This window comes from Clavelina lepadiformis, chromosome 2 (genome assembly GCF_947623445.1).
Source record: "Clavelina lepadiformis chromosome 2, kaClaLepa1.1, whole genome shotgun sequence".
Taxonomy (NCBI): domain Eukaryota; kingdom Metazoa; phylum Chordata; class Ascidiacea; order Aplousobranchia; family Clavelinidae; genus Clavelina; species Clavelina lepadiformis.
This window is the reverse complement of record NC_135241.1, coordinates 14,601,009-14,621,992: the sequence shown is the minus strand read 5'-3', so window position 1 is coordinate 14,621,992 and position 20,984 is coordinate 14,601,009. Positions and strand designations below refer to the sequence as shown.

Here is a 20,984-nt window from a genome sequence, read left to right as displayed (position 1 = left end):
ATACGAAATTACACCCACATGGAATCAGAGGCGTACCTAGGGTTTTCAGCGCCCGGAAACAGTGGCAATATTTGCTCCCCCACTTGTCAAAATAAATGATAAAAACGAACACCGAATAAGGAAACTATAATGGGATTTGCTTAATTTCCACGTTTGACCACCCCGTCGCCCGTCCAAAAAGTGCAAAGCGCAAATTATGAAATGAATTCTAACATTTATTCGTACAATAGTAACCTAGGGAGAAAATTTAGAGTGTACAATTTTGGAACGCCGTATAGAACAGTTTTGATGCATAGTTTTGATGCATGTTTTGATGCCGTGTAATCATAGATATAGTATAAACACAATTTATAAACGATATAATGTTGATAACTTGATGCAATATCTATGCGTGTAACCCACCTGTTAGGCAAAATATGTTTTCCTAAATCATTTAACTGTTATCCATGGTACGTACGTAACGTACTTACTTATATTACAGTACTTGTTTGTTGCAGTCGCAAAGCTCGAACGTATGCAATCTCTTGTGGGTACAATTTCATGTCGGTGCAATCCCGTGTGACTGAAATCGGGTGTGAGTGCAATCCCGCATGAGTGCAATTGGTGTAATCTCCTATGGGTGCGTAACGTATTGGAGAGGTTTGATACATATAGTATGTCACCGAACTGACTACCGTGTATATTACCCGTAAGACGAAAGTGGCTTAACTCCGATACTTACTCTATCTGACTCTTTAGAAGGGCGCTTCCACCCCAGCTCAGGCGACTTAAAATTGATTCAATCACAAAAGGTAGCCTATGCTACTACCACGAGTGTAGGCAGTGTAATGTGTCCGACGTATAGATAGTGAATGCGCGATGCACACAACCAAGGCACATTCCAATTACGTCAAAACTACAACATCAACATAAACATCTTAAAATATACAATTCAATAACAGACAGGTGGCGGTGTAATCCACAGGTGCAATCCCAGTGTGGGTGCAAATGCTTGGGTGGGTGTAATCACCACAGAACCTTGTAATATATTCCAGGTGTTCCAAAGTTAGTACCGGTAGTCTGATGCTTACCATATATAAAATGAACCAACTAAAATACCGGTAACTTGTAGCCTACATCTTTAACAAGGTTTTAGACATTTACTGTTTGTAGCTTCATTACTGTAAATGAAAGTGTCCAAGCTTGACATTCTATAGGCAAGATGGGAGCTTAGTGTTAACAAAGTTGTCCTACCCTTTGAAAACCTGGTGATATTCGAAACAGATATGATTTGCGCTTAGCTGGATAGTGTTAGCTATGGCATATGGTGTGGTGCATAATGTGCACATTCCAACCAAATTTACGCAGTGAACTGCCGTCTATATCCAGTACTGCAGTATGCACGTTGTGCACAGCACAATGTGCTGTTGGAAGATTTTGTAGGGTGCCTTTTTCACAGCTAGGCTACTGTGACGTTTTGAAGTATTTTAACATCATTAGGCCTATATTAAGTAACTGTTTAATGTATAGTGTGACTATATTCGGTTTTTGCAGCCATTACTTATTGATAATCCAAAAATGAGACGTTACCAGAAATATTTTATAATCCTATTTATTGTTCCATTGCCTTTGTTTGTTTTTTGGGCAAAGCGGAATAGCCAGTGTTGCCTGTTCCAGAATAGTAACACTGCTATCACATCAAAGGCTGTGCAGGATGATGATGACAATGATTTAAACCTATTTTATTCTGAAGAAACTGATAGCATTGAACAACAAATAGTATTAGAAAATAATGGTCCAAAGGTATATATCGGTACTATAAATGAAGGTTAATAAAGATAAACTTAATTTCTATTTTTCAAGTTTGTCAACAATGGTACTACTGTATATACTTTGTTTAGTAGTTTGGTACATGCTTATCAAGTAATCAATATTGTTACCTTTTCTATAATAGCTTACACATGAAGCAGCTGAAACAAGTGTTGAAAAAACATGTAGAAACAATCCATCACTTCCAACTTCATTGAAACAATTATCAACTAAACAAAGATATATATTATTAAGCCATTTGATGGTGAACGATGAATACAAGTTTATATATTGTTATACACCAAAGGTTTGTGTAGATTCTGGTATTACTTATGCTGGTGTTATTACAGTAGGGTGAACATTAAATGAAATGTTTTAGGTATATATGAACAAATACGAAAAATTTTTTGCCAGCTCTCCAATACAGTTAAAGTCATTAGCATCATTGTTTTGTTTCCCTAGGTGGCATGCTCAAATTGGAAAAAAGTAGTGAAGCGTCTTTATGGAACACTTCGTGACGAAGATTTAAAGAACATGGACCATAAGCATGGATTCAAATATCTTGCTGATTATAGTGATAAAGAAATTGAAGAAAGGCTTCGTACTTATTACAAATTTATGTTCGTGAGAAATCCCACCGAACGAGCACTTTCTGTTTATAGAAACAAATTTAATGAAATTGAATCATTTTACAAAGTTTATGGTGCCAAAATTATGCAGCTTTATCACAAAGAATCACCCACTGTAAGTGTATTAGAATGTTCATTTTAAAAAGATTAATTGTTTGTTTTGGAGATCATTGCATATGTCGATATATGTACTTACTTCAAAAGACATTTTTAAACTGTCACTTTAGTTATTACATTGCTTCTATTGCTAGTTTAACATTGCATCATTGGGGTCATTTTTATACCATTTATATTGCTTTGCAGTACAAAGGAAAAGTGCCTGGGGATGACGTAGCATTTGCTGATTTTTTGCGTTACATTGCCACTGGTGTAAATGCTGAAAGTATGAATGAACATTATATGCCAATGAATTTGCTTTGCCAGCCATGTGTGACCAAGTATAGTTTTATTGGCATATATGAAAATATTGATGAAGATTCAAAGGTAGTGGTTTAGAATATGTGTACCACTATTTAAAAACTTTCTAATACAACTTTTAATTTTTTTTGGATTTGCACAATTATTTTTTTCTGTTTTATAGGCTGTTCTGGAAGCTATTAAGGCGCCAGAAGACGTAAATTTCCCAGAACGCCAAGGCTGGTACAAGCCAACAACGAACAGTTACATGCAGTATTATTTTTCACTCATTTCAACACCTTTGTTAAAAAGTTTTGTTGAAAAATATATATTGGATTATGAAATGTTTTCTTTTCCCCAACCGTACTTTGTGGAATCAAATTCTACATATGAAAATCATGAGTTTCACCTTTTGTGAGTTTTAAATTTATGCCTCCGCTATTGTTTTGCCATACAATTTTTAATGGTTTATATGCAGAAGTTTGTTTGTGATTAGAAGCTGTCATCCCACTTTAAAATGTGAAGCTTTCTGGAGTTAGGTGTTTTACTTGAAAACATGGTGAATTAGCAGATATAACCAGATATTGTATTTTCATTGGGTTTGCTGCCTATTATATATTTCTATATTTTAAATTTATCAAGTCTTATATCTTCACTGTATTTGGCGCTGATATTTTTTTACATTGCGTTTATTTCTAACTTTTTTTTGTACTTTACTTGATACATTTCTTTTTTCATGCAAAAATTGCTTCTAAAATTTAGATTTTCTAGATTTTTATGAATAATTCTCAATTGCCTATTTTAAATTTTTTTATTTACGCTAACTGACAACTAATATGGCTGAATATACATACGGTTTTAATAATAATTTGTCCAATTTATCAAGGTCATTCATATTGAATATCTGAAAAATGTTTTATCATCAAGTAACTTGAATGCATTTTGTAGTTTGCCTGTTTATTTATTTGTATAGTTCCTGTTAAGTAAACCATATTGCAATTGGTGTTGAATGCCTTTTGTCTATGAAAACATTGATCAACTGCATGTTTATATCCAGGTTTTTGCATTACCCATTGCTCTTTTTTTAGTCTTATTGGTAAAAACGTCCACTGTATTTTGCAATGGATTATACTGCAAGTATGTTGTGCTAGCGGAATCAGAATCTGATTGGAGGCACAACTGTGTATGTCAGCATAACATTAAACAATGAGGTATTTCAGAAGTGTAATATTTTGTAGTTAATGTAATTTTATACTTACATGGATCATGATAAAGGAGTTGTCTTTGCACAAATCTGTCATGTTATTGCACTGTAACTGTAATGGTGTTACATTTATTAATTCGTTTGCAGAAGTGAATGAAAATTTCCTGCAATGATGACAATGTCTTAAGTGTGATTTTCAACATGCCACGATCTGGGAATTCATATTCTGCCAAACATGGGTTTTCCTCTGATGTAAAGAGTATATCCGCAAAGCGGCTCTATCGGTGGGTTTGTGTAAGGAAACATTATAAAACATTGTTACATGATACCTATTTCCGACTAAGGTATATTTTTCATTTTTTGAACATAATTTATTTAATTTCATTTCAAACTTCATGACTCTTTGTCCAGGGGGGTTTTGGACTGTACTAAAAAACTGGATGCGGGGCATCAGCACAGAAGAAATTTAATTAGTTTATTTCAACCAGAACAAGTAAAGTTACGGTATGGTACAGTGGTCAGAAACCATTTATATGTCTTTATAAATATAAAATTAACAATGGTTAAGCTTTTGTTGCTTACTGGTATATAATCTATAGATTTAGTTTTAATTTTTTTATGCAGGCATAAGCTCCGGGAAGCTTGTGAAAAGCTTATGTTTACTTATCCTAGTGATTACGGAAGGAAGGCAGAAGAACTCTTATGGAGAAAAGTGTATTATGATGTAATACACACTGTCAAATCGAGCCGAAAGGTTTGATATTACCTATAATTAACAATTTTTTTACAACTCACTATTTGAAAAATTGAGTCCTTATACTGTATTATATACAGTAATAACAGTAGTACTGTAGTAATGATATATACTGTAAACTACCAGTAATAGTTCAGCTGGTTTCCTGGTTAAATATTGTTATTAAACGATATCTATTGCAGATGCCAGTGTTTAATATTTAGTTTTAAAATATTTCTTTAGTTTCAATCAAATGCTCCTGGAACTCTTCAACAGAGACATCTTGAGCCTCATTATAGGCAGTTCTTATATTCTGCAATTGGCTACTACCATTACCTTCTGATGCGATTACAATCAAAAGTTTTACCAGGGGTTGTTGTCATTGATTTCCCACTGTCATCTCAGTCTATGCAACGAAACTCAAGTTTTATTAATCAGAGAAGTGGATTTAACTCACGCGGTAGTAATCAGGTAAACATCATGTTATTGGCGTTGCACTGACACTAGTGCATTTGCAATTGATATACCTTTGATATTTGATAAAGCAGTAAGTGCATCCATTCCTTGTTAATGTTGTCAGGTTGATGATGAAAGTGAGATCGAAGATTGGATAAAAACCACAAGCTACAGAATACTGGTTTGTTTGGGAGATTTAAGTAAGTTATTAGTGCATCTTATGCTATTTTTATTACCGTCTTTACTGGTAAATGGTAACCTTACCTAATCTATGGGGCAGAGATTTTCAAGGTATTTCGGATCTGCAATATATTTTGTTGCAACAGGTCGCTATCAAATGGAATTTGGCCTGGTACGAGCTAGGCCATTTCGTTATTATCAGTTAGCCTTACTTGCTCGTCCAAATGCTGGAATGCCACATAACCAACTGGCCACATTAGCTGGACATCATAGTTGGTGGGGTCTAATCGCTGCTTATCACTATTGCCGATCGTAAGGATTTAATTTTTGTAGGTTTAAGTTTTAATTGATACCGCATAACCCTAAATTCCATCACAGCAATATACATGGTTTTCCCGTTTTTTAGACTATATAGAGCAGGGGTGGCCAAACTGCGGCTCTTTGAGCCTTTGATTGCGGCTCTTTAATGAATTAGCATTGTTGAATTAGACATGCATTTTCCCGGTCTAGACGAGTTGTTTGATCAGATTATGAAACAATGCGTTCTATCACACGTAGTAACAATGGACTCATGGTTAGTAATAATCAGATTACACTCCAAAAAGTACATTATTGTACAAAAGTGTGCTAACTTGTACACTGTAGTTAAGTAAACTGTCAGATTGAAGCTGTACGTCAGGGCTGACCTAGTTTTAAGTCTTGGTTATGGTTATACTAATAATTGTAAATTGCAAAAAGAGTTGGTGAAGCCCAGGTGGAGACTCATAGTATCACCACGCAGCACTAATGTTTATCAATAGCTACACTTAGTTGTAAGTGAATAAATTCGTGTTTTTTATTGTTTTGTGTTGTGGCTCTTTAAAAACTGGAATTTGTTATATGCGGCTCGAGCATGAAGCAAGTCTGGCCACCCCTGATATAGAGTATTGTATATATTTACGTATGAAAACTTTATTATTTCCATTATTTTGGGCTTTGTCTTCAACTTGTAAAACAAACTGGAAAAAATGTATTGTTATTTTAATCTTTATCCTACAACTTATGAATCTTTCTTTCTTTTGAATTTGTTATATGCGGCTCGAGCATGAAGCAAGTCTGGCCACCCCTGATATAGAGTATTGTATATATTTACGTATGAAAACTTTATTATTTCCATTATTTTGGGCTTTGTCTTCAACTTGTAAAACAAACTGGAAAAAATGTATTGTTATTTTAATCTTTATCCTACAACTTATGAATCTTTCGTTTCAGACTGCATGCTGAAATGAGCTTTGAGGGTGCTGAAGGAAATTTGCAAAAGCTTCTGGATAGAAACAAGAAATTATTTTATCAGTTGCCTACAGATGCCTTGGATGGTGTGGTTTCTGCCGATGAATATAAGTAATTGACTACTTGTGTACATTCCACAACACACAAATTTGTTACCACATTACATTGTCAAATTTTTGCTGGATGTATGTTTCTTTTTTCAGGAAGGAGCATACACGGGTTTTCGTTATATCTTTTTTGTATTTGTGTGATTTATTGAGACCTAAAACTTATGCAACGGATGTTGAAACGACTGGTAAGCTCAATAGTTTCAGAAACAGCTAATCTTAAGAGTTTATTTTTCCATTTTTTAAAAATGTTTTCAATGTCGGTGTTAGTTCCTTGTTTAAGCAGAACTATTGCTGTGACAACATGTCAATATTTGGCAGTTGCCTCAAATGTAAAATGGCATTAGCATAAACAATTTCTAGATAGTTGCATAAGTGCTATAGCATGTTGTTCACATGATATACTGCTGCGTTCCATCTACCAGCGCACTATGTTGTGTTATATGCATACAAATGCTATTCATAGATTACTATTAGTTAAATTTTAATTCTCTGCAAACAATAAAATAATTACTTCCTGGCATATATTCTGACATTAGCTGGCTATTGGCAGGTGTTTTCCTTTGGTATATAATGCTTAACAGTAGCAGATATCTAGCTCTAACATGTTTGCCTGTAAGTATTATATTGTATGAATACCGGCATGCATCAAGCCTGTGTTAAATTTGTAAATAGATTGCATTAGTTTCTTTAATATAAACTTTTATATCAACACAGAAACTTGCATAGATATGAATCCATACATACTTTTGAATCATATTGGGAATAGAGCATTCAAACAACTTTTTATCTCTAACCTTGGCTTTATAGCTGCCAGAAGTTGCTATCTTTGTAAAAAAAATTTAACTATAGCCTGCAACATGTGTTTTATAACAGCTTTTGTTATACGTATTTTAAAAGTTGGCTCTCATAAAAGTATAGAAATATTTGTTGCATATTATATTATTTTGGCTTGAATCTTACTAGGATATGTCATTAAATTACAAAAGGTTTCAACTTACATATTGCTAAGACTTTTGTGTTAAAGATAAATGTAGAAATATTTTGTCAAATCCATATTACAGCACAGTCAAATCCTGTTTTAGCAATGGCTCATAAGGAAAAGGTTTTTGTGATGTTTATTGGCATTGCAATTATTGTTACTTGTCCATTTAAGGTAGTTGTTGATACCATAACGCCTTTACTAGTAATCATCAACTATATTTACTTTATGAAGAAATTTACTTTCTTATCTAAGGTTCTAAACATTTTCTATAAAAAGATAGATACTGTTTTTAACTCATATTTTTTCTTTGCTTTAGTAGTATGACATGTGTTGCAGTTGGGGTAATATCGTGCCCATTATTGCCCAATAAGCCATTACCATTTGTAGAGAATGCTCAATATTGGTGCCACAGTGCCACTTGATTGTTGCTACAGTATTATGTGCCCAATGCTCATACAAAGCAAAGTGCATTGAAGTGAGGGCAAGTCCAAAAATACCTTGGCCTTAAATGATAGAGTAGTTTTCAATAAATGTACTGGAGAAAGGATTTGTACTCATATATAGTGGTTAAGCAGTTATTGCCAAGAATAAGTGGCAAGAAACACAAATTCATCCCTTAATTATGATGAAGACATCGGTACTTATTATGTCACAATAACAGAAACAATAACGATGACCCAGATATTTGGATCAAGTATGAATAGAATGTTTTGTGTGGCCAACAAGTAAATAGTACTGTAATAGATATAATAAAAGCGTACTTAAGTGTGTAACAAGAACATTTTGTGTTAAATCAGCCTAAACCAGTTTATCGTTGGGATATTTATACTCGTTAATGTATAAGAATGTTTTACTAGTTCATGTGCTGTCGTTTGTGGCATTCCTATGCTGGAAACAAACATTACCTATTACTCCCATCACCTACCTATATATATGTATTTCATCAAAAACGTTTTAGCTCGCCTACCGCTACTACCATATCTAATACATACCCCAGACTTCAAGCATGTTGTTTTTACATTGTGACCTCTAGTGGCCACACTCTTCATCATAATCTGCCATACAATTTTGGCAATAACTGCTTAATCACTACATATTATTCAAAATCCTTTTACTAGTATGTTTACTGGCAACCACTGTTTGATTTAAGGCCAACCTATTTTGGAATTACCCCACACTTTAGGCATGGGCCATATTTTTACTCTATTGTGCTATTGTTTTTTCTTTTGCTGTCACCCAATTATCTGATAATATTTTTCTGTTTAGGTTTGTGCAAACGATTGATTGATGCTCTTCATGTATGCCTGCTCCACATGAACACTCAAACTACAGATGACAGCTGCCTAGCTGACGGTAAGGTTGAAAGCAGGTCACAGATTCAATTACTTACAATTGGCAGTTTGGTTTTTCGTAAATTTTATACCATGAAAATTTATAAAAAAGTTTTATGAGTATGATTATATGTGATTTTGTGAATGAATTTATATTAAAATGGTAATTTTATTTCTAGACTAAATTTTACTTCTACAGTGTTATTATGAAAATGATGTTGACCAATATATTTCGTTCACCATAAGGTATTTTGCCCTGAAATATTAAAAGTTGTTTGTAGATCAATCACTGGACTTCTTGGATTCTTCACACAGCAAAACTCACCGTAAAACGGAAAGCAAGAGGTTTGTTGCATAAAATTGTCTTTCTACTAATTTTTTTCAGTTTATATGAGCTCAGCTTGCAAAAGTCAGTAGTTGTAATATTTTGTGTTTTCATGCATAATTGGTATTCTATTTTGGTTTCATTGAAGGTATGGAGGTGGCAGATCAAGCACAGGATCAGTCAAATCCGTAAAATACCACCATCCACAACAAAATCATTTAAATGGAGAAGTGGTTTTTAAAATTTGTGTCATGTGTCTAGTGAATGTGCATGATCTTCAGGTTAAACCAAGATATTTTGTTTTGTAAAGCATCCGTTTTAAATTAGTGTGAAAGTAAAAAAGGCTGTAACCAGTATAGAAATTACACATCAGAGGAAGAAACAATAAGGCAGTGGTTCTCAACCTTTCTTGGTCCGTGGCCCCCATACAGTGACCCTCAAAATCCATGGCCCCCTGATCAAAAAATGTACATTGTTGATTACAAGAACACTTTTCACTCCACTACAACATGTGCGTTAGCCTTCATGTCGCTAATTTTGCACAGCAAGCACAAAAACATGAGAAACTTGTGTCCCGCTTTGCCTCGTCTTTTCCTACTAATGCACTATAGCTCACTAGTGAGGCATCTGCTCGTGGCCCCCGTTGAATGGCATGGCCCCCCAGGCGGTCCATTGGGCCCCGATTGAGAAACCCTGCAATAGGGGAAAGCAAATGGTGTGTAAATGACATTTGACTTCCAAGTAATATTAGATTGATTATATCTTTAGACCTGTAGGTCAAATCGTTCATCAGCAGCAATTGCTTTCACACTAGCTTTCTTTTCACATTTGCTTGGATATCTTATTCATCAACTCAACAAAATGAATCAATTACAAAATGGTAAGTGTCATAGGTTTGTATATTTTGTACTAACAGCTACATTTTTTGTCGCAGTAATCTTGCATATCTCTAATTTTTCGTATATTTTCAGTGTTAGATTCCACTAACGGGGACTGCAGTGATGTGAAGGCAAACGGTATGTGGTATTGTGAATATATCTCTCATGTAATTTGTTAATGTCCTGCATTTTGCTTGCTACTGCGAATTGTTGTTGAACGTAGTTAATGTTATATGATTTACAAAAGCCGAAGCCTTTGTGCTCAACAGGTGATAACCATTTTGAGAGCAGTGCTCAAAATCGCTCAAAGAAAAGCAAAACTCATCTTCGGAGGAGGAGAAGAGTAGGAGGATCACATGAAGCTGATTTAAGTGAAGGAGAAGAGGATATCCAGGGTGGTGGAGATGCTGGTGATTATGTGTTAATTAATAGTAGTGGTGCAAATGCAAGGAACAGGATTTGAAGCCTAAAACTGATGTTTCATGAACTGTAACAAATCAATCGGTATTTTTGTTCATCGGCCGCTGTCATGTCTTTCTGCAAAAAGGTTAATTTGTTTCTTGTAGCAACAGATTCAGATTTGTCGGAAACGGATTCTGAGACGGATTTGGGATGCTTGAGCGACTCCAGTGGATCTGGAAATCGGCTTAGTCAAGAAGATCTTTCATCTCAGGAAGAAGACGTTGACTTAAATGATGGAGACTTTGCATCTCCCAAAAATCCATCTCCTGCGGAATCTGGAAGCACAAAATTACCTGAAAATCCACCTCCCAATCTTGCTGTTGCCAGTTTGCAGGATCTTTCTAATAAAATGTTTCAGGTATGATGATTTTTATTATTTGCTGTTTGGTGTAACGTCATTTTTTTCCTTTTCAAATTAACTTGTCTGAATGCTGAGTAGTACTAGCTTTATTTTGATATTGTAGCAAATACCTATGGAGGACTAAGATATCAATATTTCTGTAATAAAGGGTTGAAGTTCAAAGTGGTTGCTTCAGAATATTTGCTGAATCAGTTTGGTCATAGCATGCTGTTTGTATTATATGTGTTTTTGTGATTTTGAAAAAAAATCATTGTATTCTGACAAACTTTTATATGTTGTTATGTTTTAGCCTTTACAAAGACGTAAGATTACCTTAGCCCCCTCTTTTCTCCAAAACCTCACTCTCCCAAAGGATAAATCGATTGTTATAAGTGATGCTACGGACATAAAAGACACACAGCTGAATGGTGAATGCTAGGAAGATATTATATACATTATGTCTTGCCTGCAATTATTTACTTTCTCATGTTTTTTGAAGAACCGATTGTTTGTAAACAGGAACAGGAGACCACAACAGTGAGCCACAGATTATTAAGAAGACTGGTGGTGACCCATCCAATGATGGTGGTTCCCTTGGACCCTTGAAGTCTTGTATAGCTGGTAATAAGTCAAGTTTGTATTTGGTACTCTTTCAACAAGGATTTCCTTTAGACTATGCATTTAGAGATGTAACAATATAAAATCTTGACGAAGTTTTGCCAGTTCTTGCATTCGAATGTAATAAATAATTGCGGTGCCGTTTAACTACTTACTAAATGAGTAATCTATTCAGTGTTCATATGTTGCTGGCCAAGGAATTGTCGTAGAAGACCAATTTAATACTTTTTGTGGCAGATTACGATCATGAGCCATACGACGGAAACTTCATTCGACTTTCCGCCTTTTGTCGATATAACCATATCACAGCTGCTGTCAAGCTCCTATGTGATTGGTTGGCAACAAATGAACGTGTGGCAGCGGCGTGTGCAAAAAATTCGAGGGCGCTCTGGAGCCGGTTGGTGTGTCTCATTAATCTTCTTCCGACCGAAAAAGAAATGATTGAACGGGGTATGTTGTGAAAACGAAATTAGTCGTGATTATATTCGTTGACGGGCGGTTAGAAAGAGATAGATTTATTACCTCGTTGAAATCGTTTTGCTTTCAGACGATATTCGAAGTGACAAGATTTCGGTAAAACAAGTTCAAGCCGTTATTGAGGCCTTAGAAAAAAGTGAAACTGAAAGAAAGGCCAAAAAAGAAGCCGCAGAAAAGGCGAAGGAGGAAGCAAGTTAGTTGGAAAGAATTTCACCTGGCTGGCATAAACTAAATATATCTTGCTCATTTATGATAGAGTAATCTGTCTTCCCAACATAATCGCATTGTTAGGTTTGAAAGAAGAAGCATCTAATGAGAGAAAGATTAAAATAGAAAAGCGAAAAACCACAGGTTTGTTACGTTTATTTTCAACTGCTACGCAGAACGCATGTGCAGTATGTACACAATTACGCGTACAACACGTGTGGATTAAACCAACTAGACCAGTGAAACGCATAGTAAAGTAACTATTCTATATGAAGAAGAGAACCAGGCGAAGAAACCACCCCCTTGGAAGGTCATTACTGCTTTGCCAGAAGATTACACAGTTTATTTGATGAAGGCTGTTAAGGACGCTGCTGCCAATACTGGTCTCGATTTATCAACGCCTTACCAGGGATTGAGTGACATGCAGCAGGTAATGATGGTTGCATAAAGGTGTTGCCAGAAAAAGGTCTACTTATTTACGAATAATTTTGACATAATTGTTTTTTAAACATTTTTCAGTTTGACTGGTTTTCAACAGAATAAATCATATATTTTTATCATTTCGTTATTGTGATAATAATAACGTAAAATGTTCCTTTAGGGTGTAGTTCGCGTGTGTCGCCTTCGCCACCTCTGCCGCTTTTTGTCGGCCACCGAAGGGGTGGAAATTGATATCGAAAATGTCAAAGTTGCTGCAGCTGTGGGGAATGAAAAATTTACAGCCCCTGACGAGGAACAGGTTGACCCCCAGATGGAACTGGAGGTTTGTTTACAACTTGATCTACAGAATTAAGGGTGGACCAGGCTACGCAAAAGCGCTATTTGACCGGATCCGGATTTTTTCTTGGAGTTCTTTTCTTGAAATTTGTCTTTTTCATCCGGCGCCGGCCAGCCCATCCAAGGTCCCCACAAGGATTGTATTCTGAAATATTCCTATCATGTTATGTTCCTAGTGATGCAAACATCACTGCAGCGTTTATTCATTTTCCCCATTAATATGAATGAGGCTAAACAGAACTATCTTTTAGTTTACTAAGTAATTTGGGTTGCCTAACTAATTTTTGTGAGAAAATATATTTTTAACGTTTTTTTGAAGAACGCCGCCCACCGCCCCTTTAAAGTAGGCCCGAAAACCTTTCTGCCTAGATTAACCATTCCTTTAATTTATATCATTTTGTTTGTTTGCCTAAAAGTTAATGTAAGTGAATAACGTCATGGCTACCTTCGAAAAATTATACGGACAACCAGATAGAGGCGGTGTTTTAGAGTTTAGGATATCGGTAAAATATTGACTGAATAACCCTGGCAAATACAATTTAATAAAGATGCTTTGTAGAGCGAAATTCCCGTACAAACGCTGCTTGGCAATTTGGTAAACGTAGGTACACCTTCATGGCAAACATGACCCGTCGTAATATTAGCTGTGTAAATTTACCGAGCCTGTCGTCGCAGCCTCGCCTGAAACTATATTGACTATGGGTTACAAGGGCTTAGAGGGACGTGCAATCTTTCGACGAGTATCAGGTCATCTCTCTTCAATATTTACTTGTGATGTTGTGTTACCGCCTGTGGTAAATAGGTTAATGGCGATAAAAGATTGCACAATGCATCGGTCAATATTGTCATAGAAACATAGCACCAATCGATGTACAAACACATCGTCCCCATCGACATGTATTTAACTACCGTCTAACCAGCCAGGATTGGTACGAAATAGAAATATTTGCTTGGTAGGTTATAGACCTGGACTGTTTTCCAATTATGGTCATACCAAACTGATGATTGGCTACCACTACACATATTTTGTTTTTTCATAGTCCTCAGGGAGTTCAAACTATTCACTAGAGCGAGAAGCAAGTTTCTGTGTGTTACCGGCTTATGTATGAAACCTTTATGGTAAAAGCACGTTACATAATTTCGTTCATACATGGTCGAGGACACATGCAAGTTTTGGAGAGCGATCACGCTTTGTACTTGTTTGTTAACACTTTTCGCTAACAACAACACTTTGGAAATTAAACATTGTATGCCATTAACTCAACCTTTCTGATATACGTTTATGGTCAAAGCCAGATAAATTTCGTTATTAGCCAAGGATAGTTTGTGTTTTGTCTATAGAAGCTTTAAATTCACATCAATGACAAATTTCTGTCAGTTTGTTAACTTCGTTTCCCATAACCAGTGAAGTCTTGTGAAAAGCGTTAAGTTTATTCTGGGCAGGTTAAACGTACAAATTATAAAGTATGTTATCAAAGGTCGTCTTTCACTCTTTTAAAAGTCCATCTAACACTAGGCATGTTGTTTTAACCATCGAACGGTTGTCGTCAAACATCGGACGAAATGTGTAAACTACCTCCAATATTGCTACTTGTGTGTTTACATTTTGACGTGGCATGAATTTATGTTTTTCGTCATGTTTATGCGAACGATGCAGTTTTACTTTAAGAGCGCGCCATTTCCTTAATCAAATATTTACGAAAAGAAGTGCACGAACACACATAACAGATTCCGATAAAGCAAACAAGCTGATTGCTCGTCAGTTCGTTCTGCCAACAGGTTTGAACGATGAGCATTGTGTAGTAACACATCAAACTCACATCTTACAGATACAAAACGTTACAAAAAATCGCACCCTAGTCTGTAGTTTACCGTTTTTGGTCTTGCCTTTTATAGTAACTTTTGTGCTGCATCGTTGATAAGCACGATTAGATTTTTCTAGCTAAAATATCGCGAACGAAATTTCTTACATTGTCAGTAATCGCGTATTGTTGACTGGCTGGTTGGACTACTTGTGCTTATTCTTTGTGGCCGCAACAAGGCGTTAAGGGCTGCTTGTTGTGGATTTTGAAGTTTTATTGAATAACCTGGATATTGCAGTTACGTACAGGGAACAATATCTGCTTAGGTTACGTTGGGACCACGCTGAAAAGCATGTTTGCAATAAAATTTATTTTGCCATATTTTTATGGAAGTGTCTTACCCTGTGATCTGTATCGCTTGTTTGTTCTTGCATCATCGATAATCAATAATATTTTTATTATAAACGTTATTGTAAAGTATTGCATCCCACAGTTTTTCCTTAACATTCTTTCCTAACATAATTTTTCCTTTTTGACTACATCTTAGTACTCTATTCAGTATATTGCATTACTGTCAGTTTTAAGGTCATGTTTATTGATACAGTAGTTCAATTTATTTAAACTTTTGACTAAAGCAAGACAAAAATAAGAATTCCTTTAGTTCATGGCTTAGGCTACTGTCATAAAAAAAATCTGTTTTTAACTTTTACCAGAGGATGAATCTAACCAAGAATTTCACATGTAAGTGTTTTTCTAATCCAACCCTGCTATTATCATTATTTCTTTGCAGAGAGCATTAGTAATTTTAATGGCTAAGCATGCAGTGTTGTTAGTGGTCTAGGCCTAGAGCAGGGCTTAGCACCAAATGCCACAACGTATGTCGTATACTATCAATTACAATGAAAAGAACAATTTCAGTTCACGGTTTCTTGATAACATACAGGATAGAAGCATAAATAAGAAAACTGCAGGTCCAAATGCATAAACGGTTATAACGCATCACAGCAGCAATATTTCATAACCTCGTTTTATTTTTTTTCATCTTTGACTGCCAGACATCCCAATCTGTTTCAAGAAATTATTGATTTGGCGTGGATTTGTAGATAGATTGAATGCATAAAACTGGTGAAATAAAATTCATGATAGTAAATGTTACATCACTTTTCTCTGTATGTTGTCAGGCGGTCGAAGCAATGAGAAAGGCCCGTTTGATGAAAGATATGGCAGCATCTCGCTTGAGAAATGAAGTCCAAGCCCTGGAAACATCCTTGGGCACACCCAAGTCACGCGACAGTGCTCGTTGCCTTTACCTAGTGCCTGACACAAATTGCCTGTGCCGTGAATTGACCTATGTGCGTCGTTTGGTAGCCAGTGAACGATTTTTTGTCGTCATACCGAAAACAGGCGAGTTTTACTTGCATCTCATTATTTACAGTTGTGTTTTAAGCACCACTGACAGCCTCTGCATCAACAAATTACACTGCCAAGTATTCTTGCTTGGCAGGGGCTACAACAAAAAGTTTGTAACCTATAGTTGTGACCTTTCCGTAACATAAAATAACTGTGTAATACAAAATAACATGTAATTATATCTCCAGGATTTGACCTTCACTATATATATATTCAGATATAGCTGAATATGTTTGTTTATTTTGCAGTCATCGACGGGTTGGATGCGTTGAAAAGGGACTTGCAAGGAGCTCGCGATGCAATTCGCTATCTTGAAAACGAGTTTAAAAAAGGACATCGGTAGCGTGATGATGAATATTTCTCAATTCTAAAGTCCTTGTTTATGCCAAGAGACTTCAATATCATGTCGCCCTGGCTATTACTAGCTTATTTATGTTCACAGTCGCTTGTGGACTTAGTTAACTGCGATTAGACGGTGCATTGGAAAGTGACACTTATAAAGATATCACGACATTTAATAGATTTTTTTTGTATGTCGTTTCAATTTTACATCTGCCAGTAAAGCGTGCTTTAGTAGTAAAGTACGTCGCCTTTTCTGTGTAATGAATTCTCATTTATTGAAACAAGTGTCGCCATAAGGCCAAATCTAACCCGATAATCACATTATTTTGTGAGGCTTTAGTCTAGAGTCTAGAGTAAACCTCCTTAAAACAATGCCACGCTCATTGTTTTAAAGCATAAACGATCGATACGGCTTTCTTGCGCTCTCCACCCAACGTGGTTAGTATTACCAGCCTAAAAGCTATTGCATTTCTTCATTTGCAAAACGTCAGACGCCAGCGTAAACGTTCACTTTCCACAAAGCCATAGTTTTGAAGTATAGGCAATTTATATTTTTAAGAGTTGTTGGTGGTAGCTTTCAACCTACGATCATTATTACCATAGAAAGCGGTTTGGTATGCTTGCACAGTTGCGTTTTCAGCGCCCAGAAACATCCTTATTAAACCGCTTTTAGTTTTGAATGCCTATCGTTATTAAACAAATTATTCATTGCTAACGCTCAAAATTTATAAGGAATTGAACACCTGAAATGATTTCCAATAAAGTTGTGGGCAGCAACATTGATGGCACCTAAAATAACACCTTAATTATGTAAATATTATCGAGCTACTCTTATATTACAAGATGCATTAACTTATCTTTGATTATTTGGACAACAAAGCATTAACAGAATCCGTTGTCTGATATGATTCGCTATAAGAATCCTGTTTTTATACCACGACCTTGTGGGTGCTTTAACCAGGAGCACATGCCATTGTCGTGTTAGCTTCCACCACATACTTATACGCCAATTATTATGAAATTACGGTAATCTCTTCATTGGAATATGCTTCACCACTCGTTCGGCGCACCTATCCCAAATCGCTTAACCAATAATTCGCTTTATGATTGTAATCTCTTGTTTAGTATCCCGCAATCTGTTTTTACGTTAAGCCTACAAGTCCGATTACTTCGCCGTGTATAAATAAATGAAATTTTTGCTCTTCAACCTGCACCTCATCCATCCTATACCGCCTTGCGCAGGAGACCTTGTCTGAAAATGAGTTGCTTTTAATAAAAAGCACTTGGTCTTTTGCCCATTGAATTAACCTTTGTTGTGAGTTGTAACGCAACTCACCAATATAAGCCGTATAACATAACAATTATCTTTAACAAATTACCAAAAATTTTATGTATAATCCAATTTATGTGATAATTTCAGATTTATTCGAGCACAAAGCGATGAAGAAACTGTCAGAAAGGTTGAAGGTGAAAAACCCAAACTTCGGCGCGATGATATTGAGACTTGGTGAGCAGAAATGAATATTTATGAGAAAAGCTTCCTGTGTATTTAGGCACAAAGGTGTAATAACAACTGTCAGAGCAGATAGTAATAAACCCAAAATCGGCAAATCGTGTTTGTCTCATGTTTTGACAGCTTTTGACAAAGTTTATTATTCTGTACAGGAGGTTTTACCGGATTATCGAATGTTGTCGCAATTTGCTCCAACAAGAGGCAGAAAAAACAAACAGCGATGAAAAAGAACACAGTGGTAGGACTAGATGAAGTTTTATATCATTTCATTTGGCTATAAGCTCATATGCTCACTAGCTGGCAATGCAATAACCTAATCTCTTCTGCAGGCCTGATCACGCTTCTAACACCATCCAGGGATACAAGTAATCAAAATATTTCTGCTGCTTATGATGCTGCGAAATCTTATGGAATTCAAGTAAGCTGTGGTATACTCGTACTGCGTTGTTAATCCCAGTTTCTCACATTTACTCAGTTACATAATACAGGTAGTAAGAAGTTCTTAACACAACACTGTTAGTTGTCAACACTTTTGTGTCATAGGTGGAAAGTGCCGCTGCGTTCATGAATGTATTTTTGAAGCACAAATCGTGAGAGACAATCTTTGGTGATCCACATTCAGAAGTTTGTGCGTTTTGAGGGATATCTGCAGATTTTTGCGCTTTGCAACAATTGGCGAAATTTTTAATTGCCTTGGCAGTGAATGGCATCACGTGTCAAAATTGTTTACCATTTTTGTCGTAATTGTGCGGTATTTATGTGTACCTTGTCATCTGCCAACTTGATCAAAATGTTTACCGTTTAGGGACACTTTGTTGATATAATATACTGATATCGTTCTGAGCGATGAATTGTTTCGCTTTTTAAACCAACTTTATTTCCGCTTGAATATGAAACGGCTTTGTGTTTTATTTGATCATTGAATTTGTTATGAAACAACTGCTCGCTCTCCACTTCATTGCGAAAGGCGCCCTTATATTCGTCAAATAAACATTGAGTTAATAGAAGTTTTCTATACAAATGTTTGGAAAGGACTTATATAAAGAATGTTCATACGCACTAATAGCTTTGCTTATTCACTCATATTGCAAAGAATTTTACTTTCAATATATTCGGTTTCTATAACAGCGTGTGCGTCCGATAGCACGGAATGAAAGTTTGCCGACAATTTTCCTATTCTTTGGCCCTTATTGCTACCAATATGGTGCTTGTTAAGATAGCAAATGGCGTAAACAAGGGAATGATGACGAGACACGGTATCCTTCAGGAAACAATATGCTTTGTAATCGGTATTTGATACCGAATTTAGTAAACCTTGAAGAAACTAAATGAACCATTACAGTATGTTGATATGATACAAATGAGGTTTAAAGCGTAAACACGCAAAGGTAAATTGGATGGCTCAATTCCAATTTCGTGGCCGATCACGAAGACAGTTTTCGTGTCGAGCTTCAACGGAAAATGCGTCGGGGTGTAAACACTAAATCTCCGAGAAAACTCTCTTACTTTTGTGAATTCCGATAGACGCGTTTGAAACGCGACGATGATTGATTCCTTCTTAAAGGGGTCGTTGTCGTTCGTTTCAGATTACAAACAGCTTTGGGCTGCGAAGCCAAATGAGGCTGACGTATTAAATTCGATAATTGACGACCGCGATTGTCTTAACACAAAAGCAAAGATCCGTAAACAGCTGTTTACGACAGAACTGCTTTTAACAATTAAATCGAGCGAGCTGGCATCCTGCACTTCTATTGTTTCCATAGCTTAATCGGCCTTCCAACCAACTAGAGCAGAAACAACAGGCAATACAGTAAATTTGCCTTCTCGGAATGTTAATAATTATCAAGAACCAGGTTCTTGTTGTGAGCTTCGTTTTAAGTGCGAGTGGTCGTGACCGTTGAAAAGGCAAGCTGTTGTAAAAATACTAGTTTAAGAATACGCGGGGTAAATCAACAGCCGAAGTATAAAACACTGCAAAGTAAAGAACAAAATAAAAAAGTGGTTTTCGAGTTTTAATAAACTACTGATATATGGATATGTAAAATTGGAATAACTCGCTTTGACATGTATTTTTTAGAGTATTCTTATAATGAGTAATTTGCACGTTTATTTTTTTGGTAAAATCCAAACAACCATTAATAACCACAGAATGAAAAATTGTCCTTCTTGTGATTACCCTGATGGCATCTAAATAACATATGTTTTAGTAACAGTTACGTATACTTCAGGGAAACGACTCCAATTCATCACACTCAATTTGGTCTCCACGTGGGAATGATTGACATTTGGTTTGATGTCAACGTATTAGCTTGTGAGTAGTGCTGTGATAGACTCCACGTGGTAAAAGCACTTTAAAAGAAAAGAGAAAAAAAGAGAAGGGAGCTGAGCGCGCTTTGTGTTGTAATAGCACGCCTCCTGTGCGGTTTGTGGTTGCGCTGATCTGCGAGACGCCCTGTATGGTTGGTTTGCTTCGACTTTTAGTTGGTTTGTGATCGTCTGGAGATAGACCACGTAAATATCTGCTTGCTTTAGTTCATACTGTGTTAGATGTAGGTCTATTATACTTTTCATTCTAACTGAATCCGGAGGCAGCCAGTAAATAGGCCTACTTTGAAGCTTTTCAACACCATGGTTCTTCCTCTATGACTTTAATCGAAAGTTGTTTATTAAATTGAAGGCTAAAGATTAACAATTTCAGCAGCTAGCCTAGCAGATAAGTAAGACTCTTAGCTACAGAAAAGTGACCATGGTGGTA

The 20,984-nt window shown here is 36.0% G+C and overlaps 2 protein-coding genes across 4 annotated transcripts; both read left to right on the top strand.

Moving 5' to 3' along the window:
• The first annotated feature begins 1,000 nt into the window (after positions 1–1,000).
• LOC143445340 (carbohydrate sulfotransferase 14-like) lies at positions 1,001–3,870 on the top strand. The gene is made up of 5 exons (XM_076944375.1): positions 1,001–1,782; positions 1,934–2,095; positions 2,251–2,532; positions 2,721–2,900; positions 2,998–3,870. Exons 1-5 carry the CDS (start codon positions 1,558–1,560, stop codon positions 3,229–3,231), a joined length of 1,083 nt encoding a protein of 360 aa, XP_076800490.1. The 5' UTR covers positions 1,001–1,557; the 3' UTR covers positions 3,232–3,870.
• LOC143445339 (nonsense-mediated mRNA decay factor SMG5-like) lies at positions 3,864–19,236 on the top strand. Of its 3 annotated transcripts, none has more exons than XM_076944373.1 (29): positions 3,864–4,024; positions 4,165–4,301; positions 4,429–4,521; positions 4,642–4,771; positions 4,994–5,221; positions 5,331–5,406; positions 5,533–5,698; positions 6,638–6,766; positions 6,859–6,950; positions 9,014–9,100; positions 9,360–9,423; positions 9,552–9,684; positions 10,172–10,283; positions 10,375–10,419; positions 10,551–10,691; positions 10,854–11,101; positions 11,394–11,511; positions 11,603–11,704; positions 11,939–12,151; positions 12,249–12,371; positions 12,470–12,529; positions 12,661–12,815; positions 12,987–13,148; positions 16,146–16,368; positions 16,623–16,713; positions 18,137–18,223; positions 18,382–18,467; positions 18,559–18,647; positions 18,773–19,236. In XM_076944373.1, the coding sequence occupies exons 2-29, from the start codon at positions 4,171–4,173 to the stop codon at positions 18,821–18,823; spliced, it is 3,435 nt and encodes a 1,144-aa protein (XP_076800488.1). In that variant the 5' UTR covers positions 3,864–4,024; positions 4,165–4,170; the 3' UTR covers positions 18,824–19,236. The 3 variants fall into 3 exon arrangements, with proteins under 3 accessions (XP_076800488.1, XP_076800489.1, XP_076800487.1); XM_076944372.1 differs by having other exon boundaries at positions 3,865–4,024; positions 10,848–11,101; XM_076944374.1 differs by lacking the exon at positions 12,470–12,529 and having other exon boundaries at positions 10,848–11,101.
• Positions 19,237–20,984: the final 1,748 nt, after the last annotated feature.

What these genes read in the sequence shown, in the direction of transcription:
- LOC143445340 (XM_076944375.1), top strand. Translation starts at nt 1,558, where the DNA reads ATGAGACGTTACCAGAAATATTTTATAATCCTATTTATTGTTCCATTG. An exon ending in TAGAAAATAATGGTCCAAAG is followed by an intron (nt 1,783 to 1,933) that starts GTATATATCGGT and finishes TTTCTATAATAG; the next exon opens with CTTACACATGAAGCAGCTGA. An exon ending in ATATTGATGAAGATTCAAAG is followed by an intron (nt 2,901 to 2,997) that starts GTAGTGGTTTAG and finishes TCTGTTTTATAG; the next exon opens with GCTGTTCTGGAAGCTATTAA.
- LOC143445339 (XM_076944372.1), top strand. Translation starts at nt 4,171, where the DNA reads ATGAAAATTTCCTGCAATGATGACAATGTCTTAAGTGTGATTTTCAAC. An exon ending in ACTCACGCGGTAGTAATCAG is followed by an intron (nt 5,222 to 5,330) that starts GTAAACATCATG and finishes TAATGTTGTCAG; the next exon opens with GTTGATGATGAAAGTGAGAT. An exon ending in GCTTATCACTATTGCCGATC is followed by an intron (nt 5,699 to 6,637) that starts GTAAGGATTTAA and finishes CTTTCGTTTCAG; the next exon opens with ACTGCATGCTGAAATGAGCT.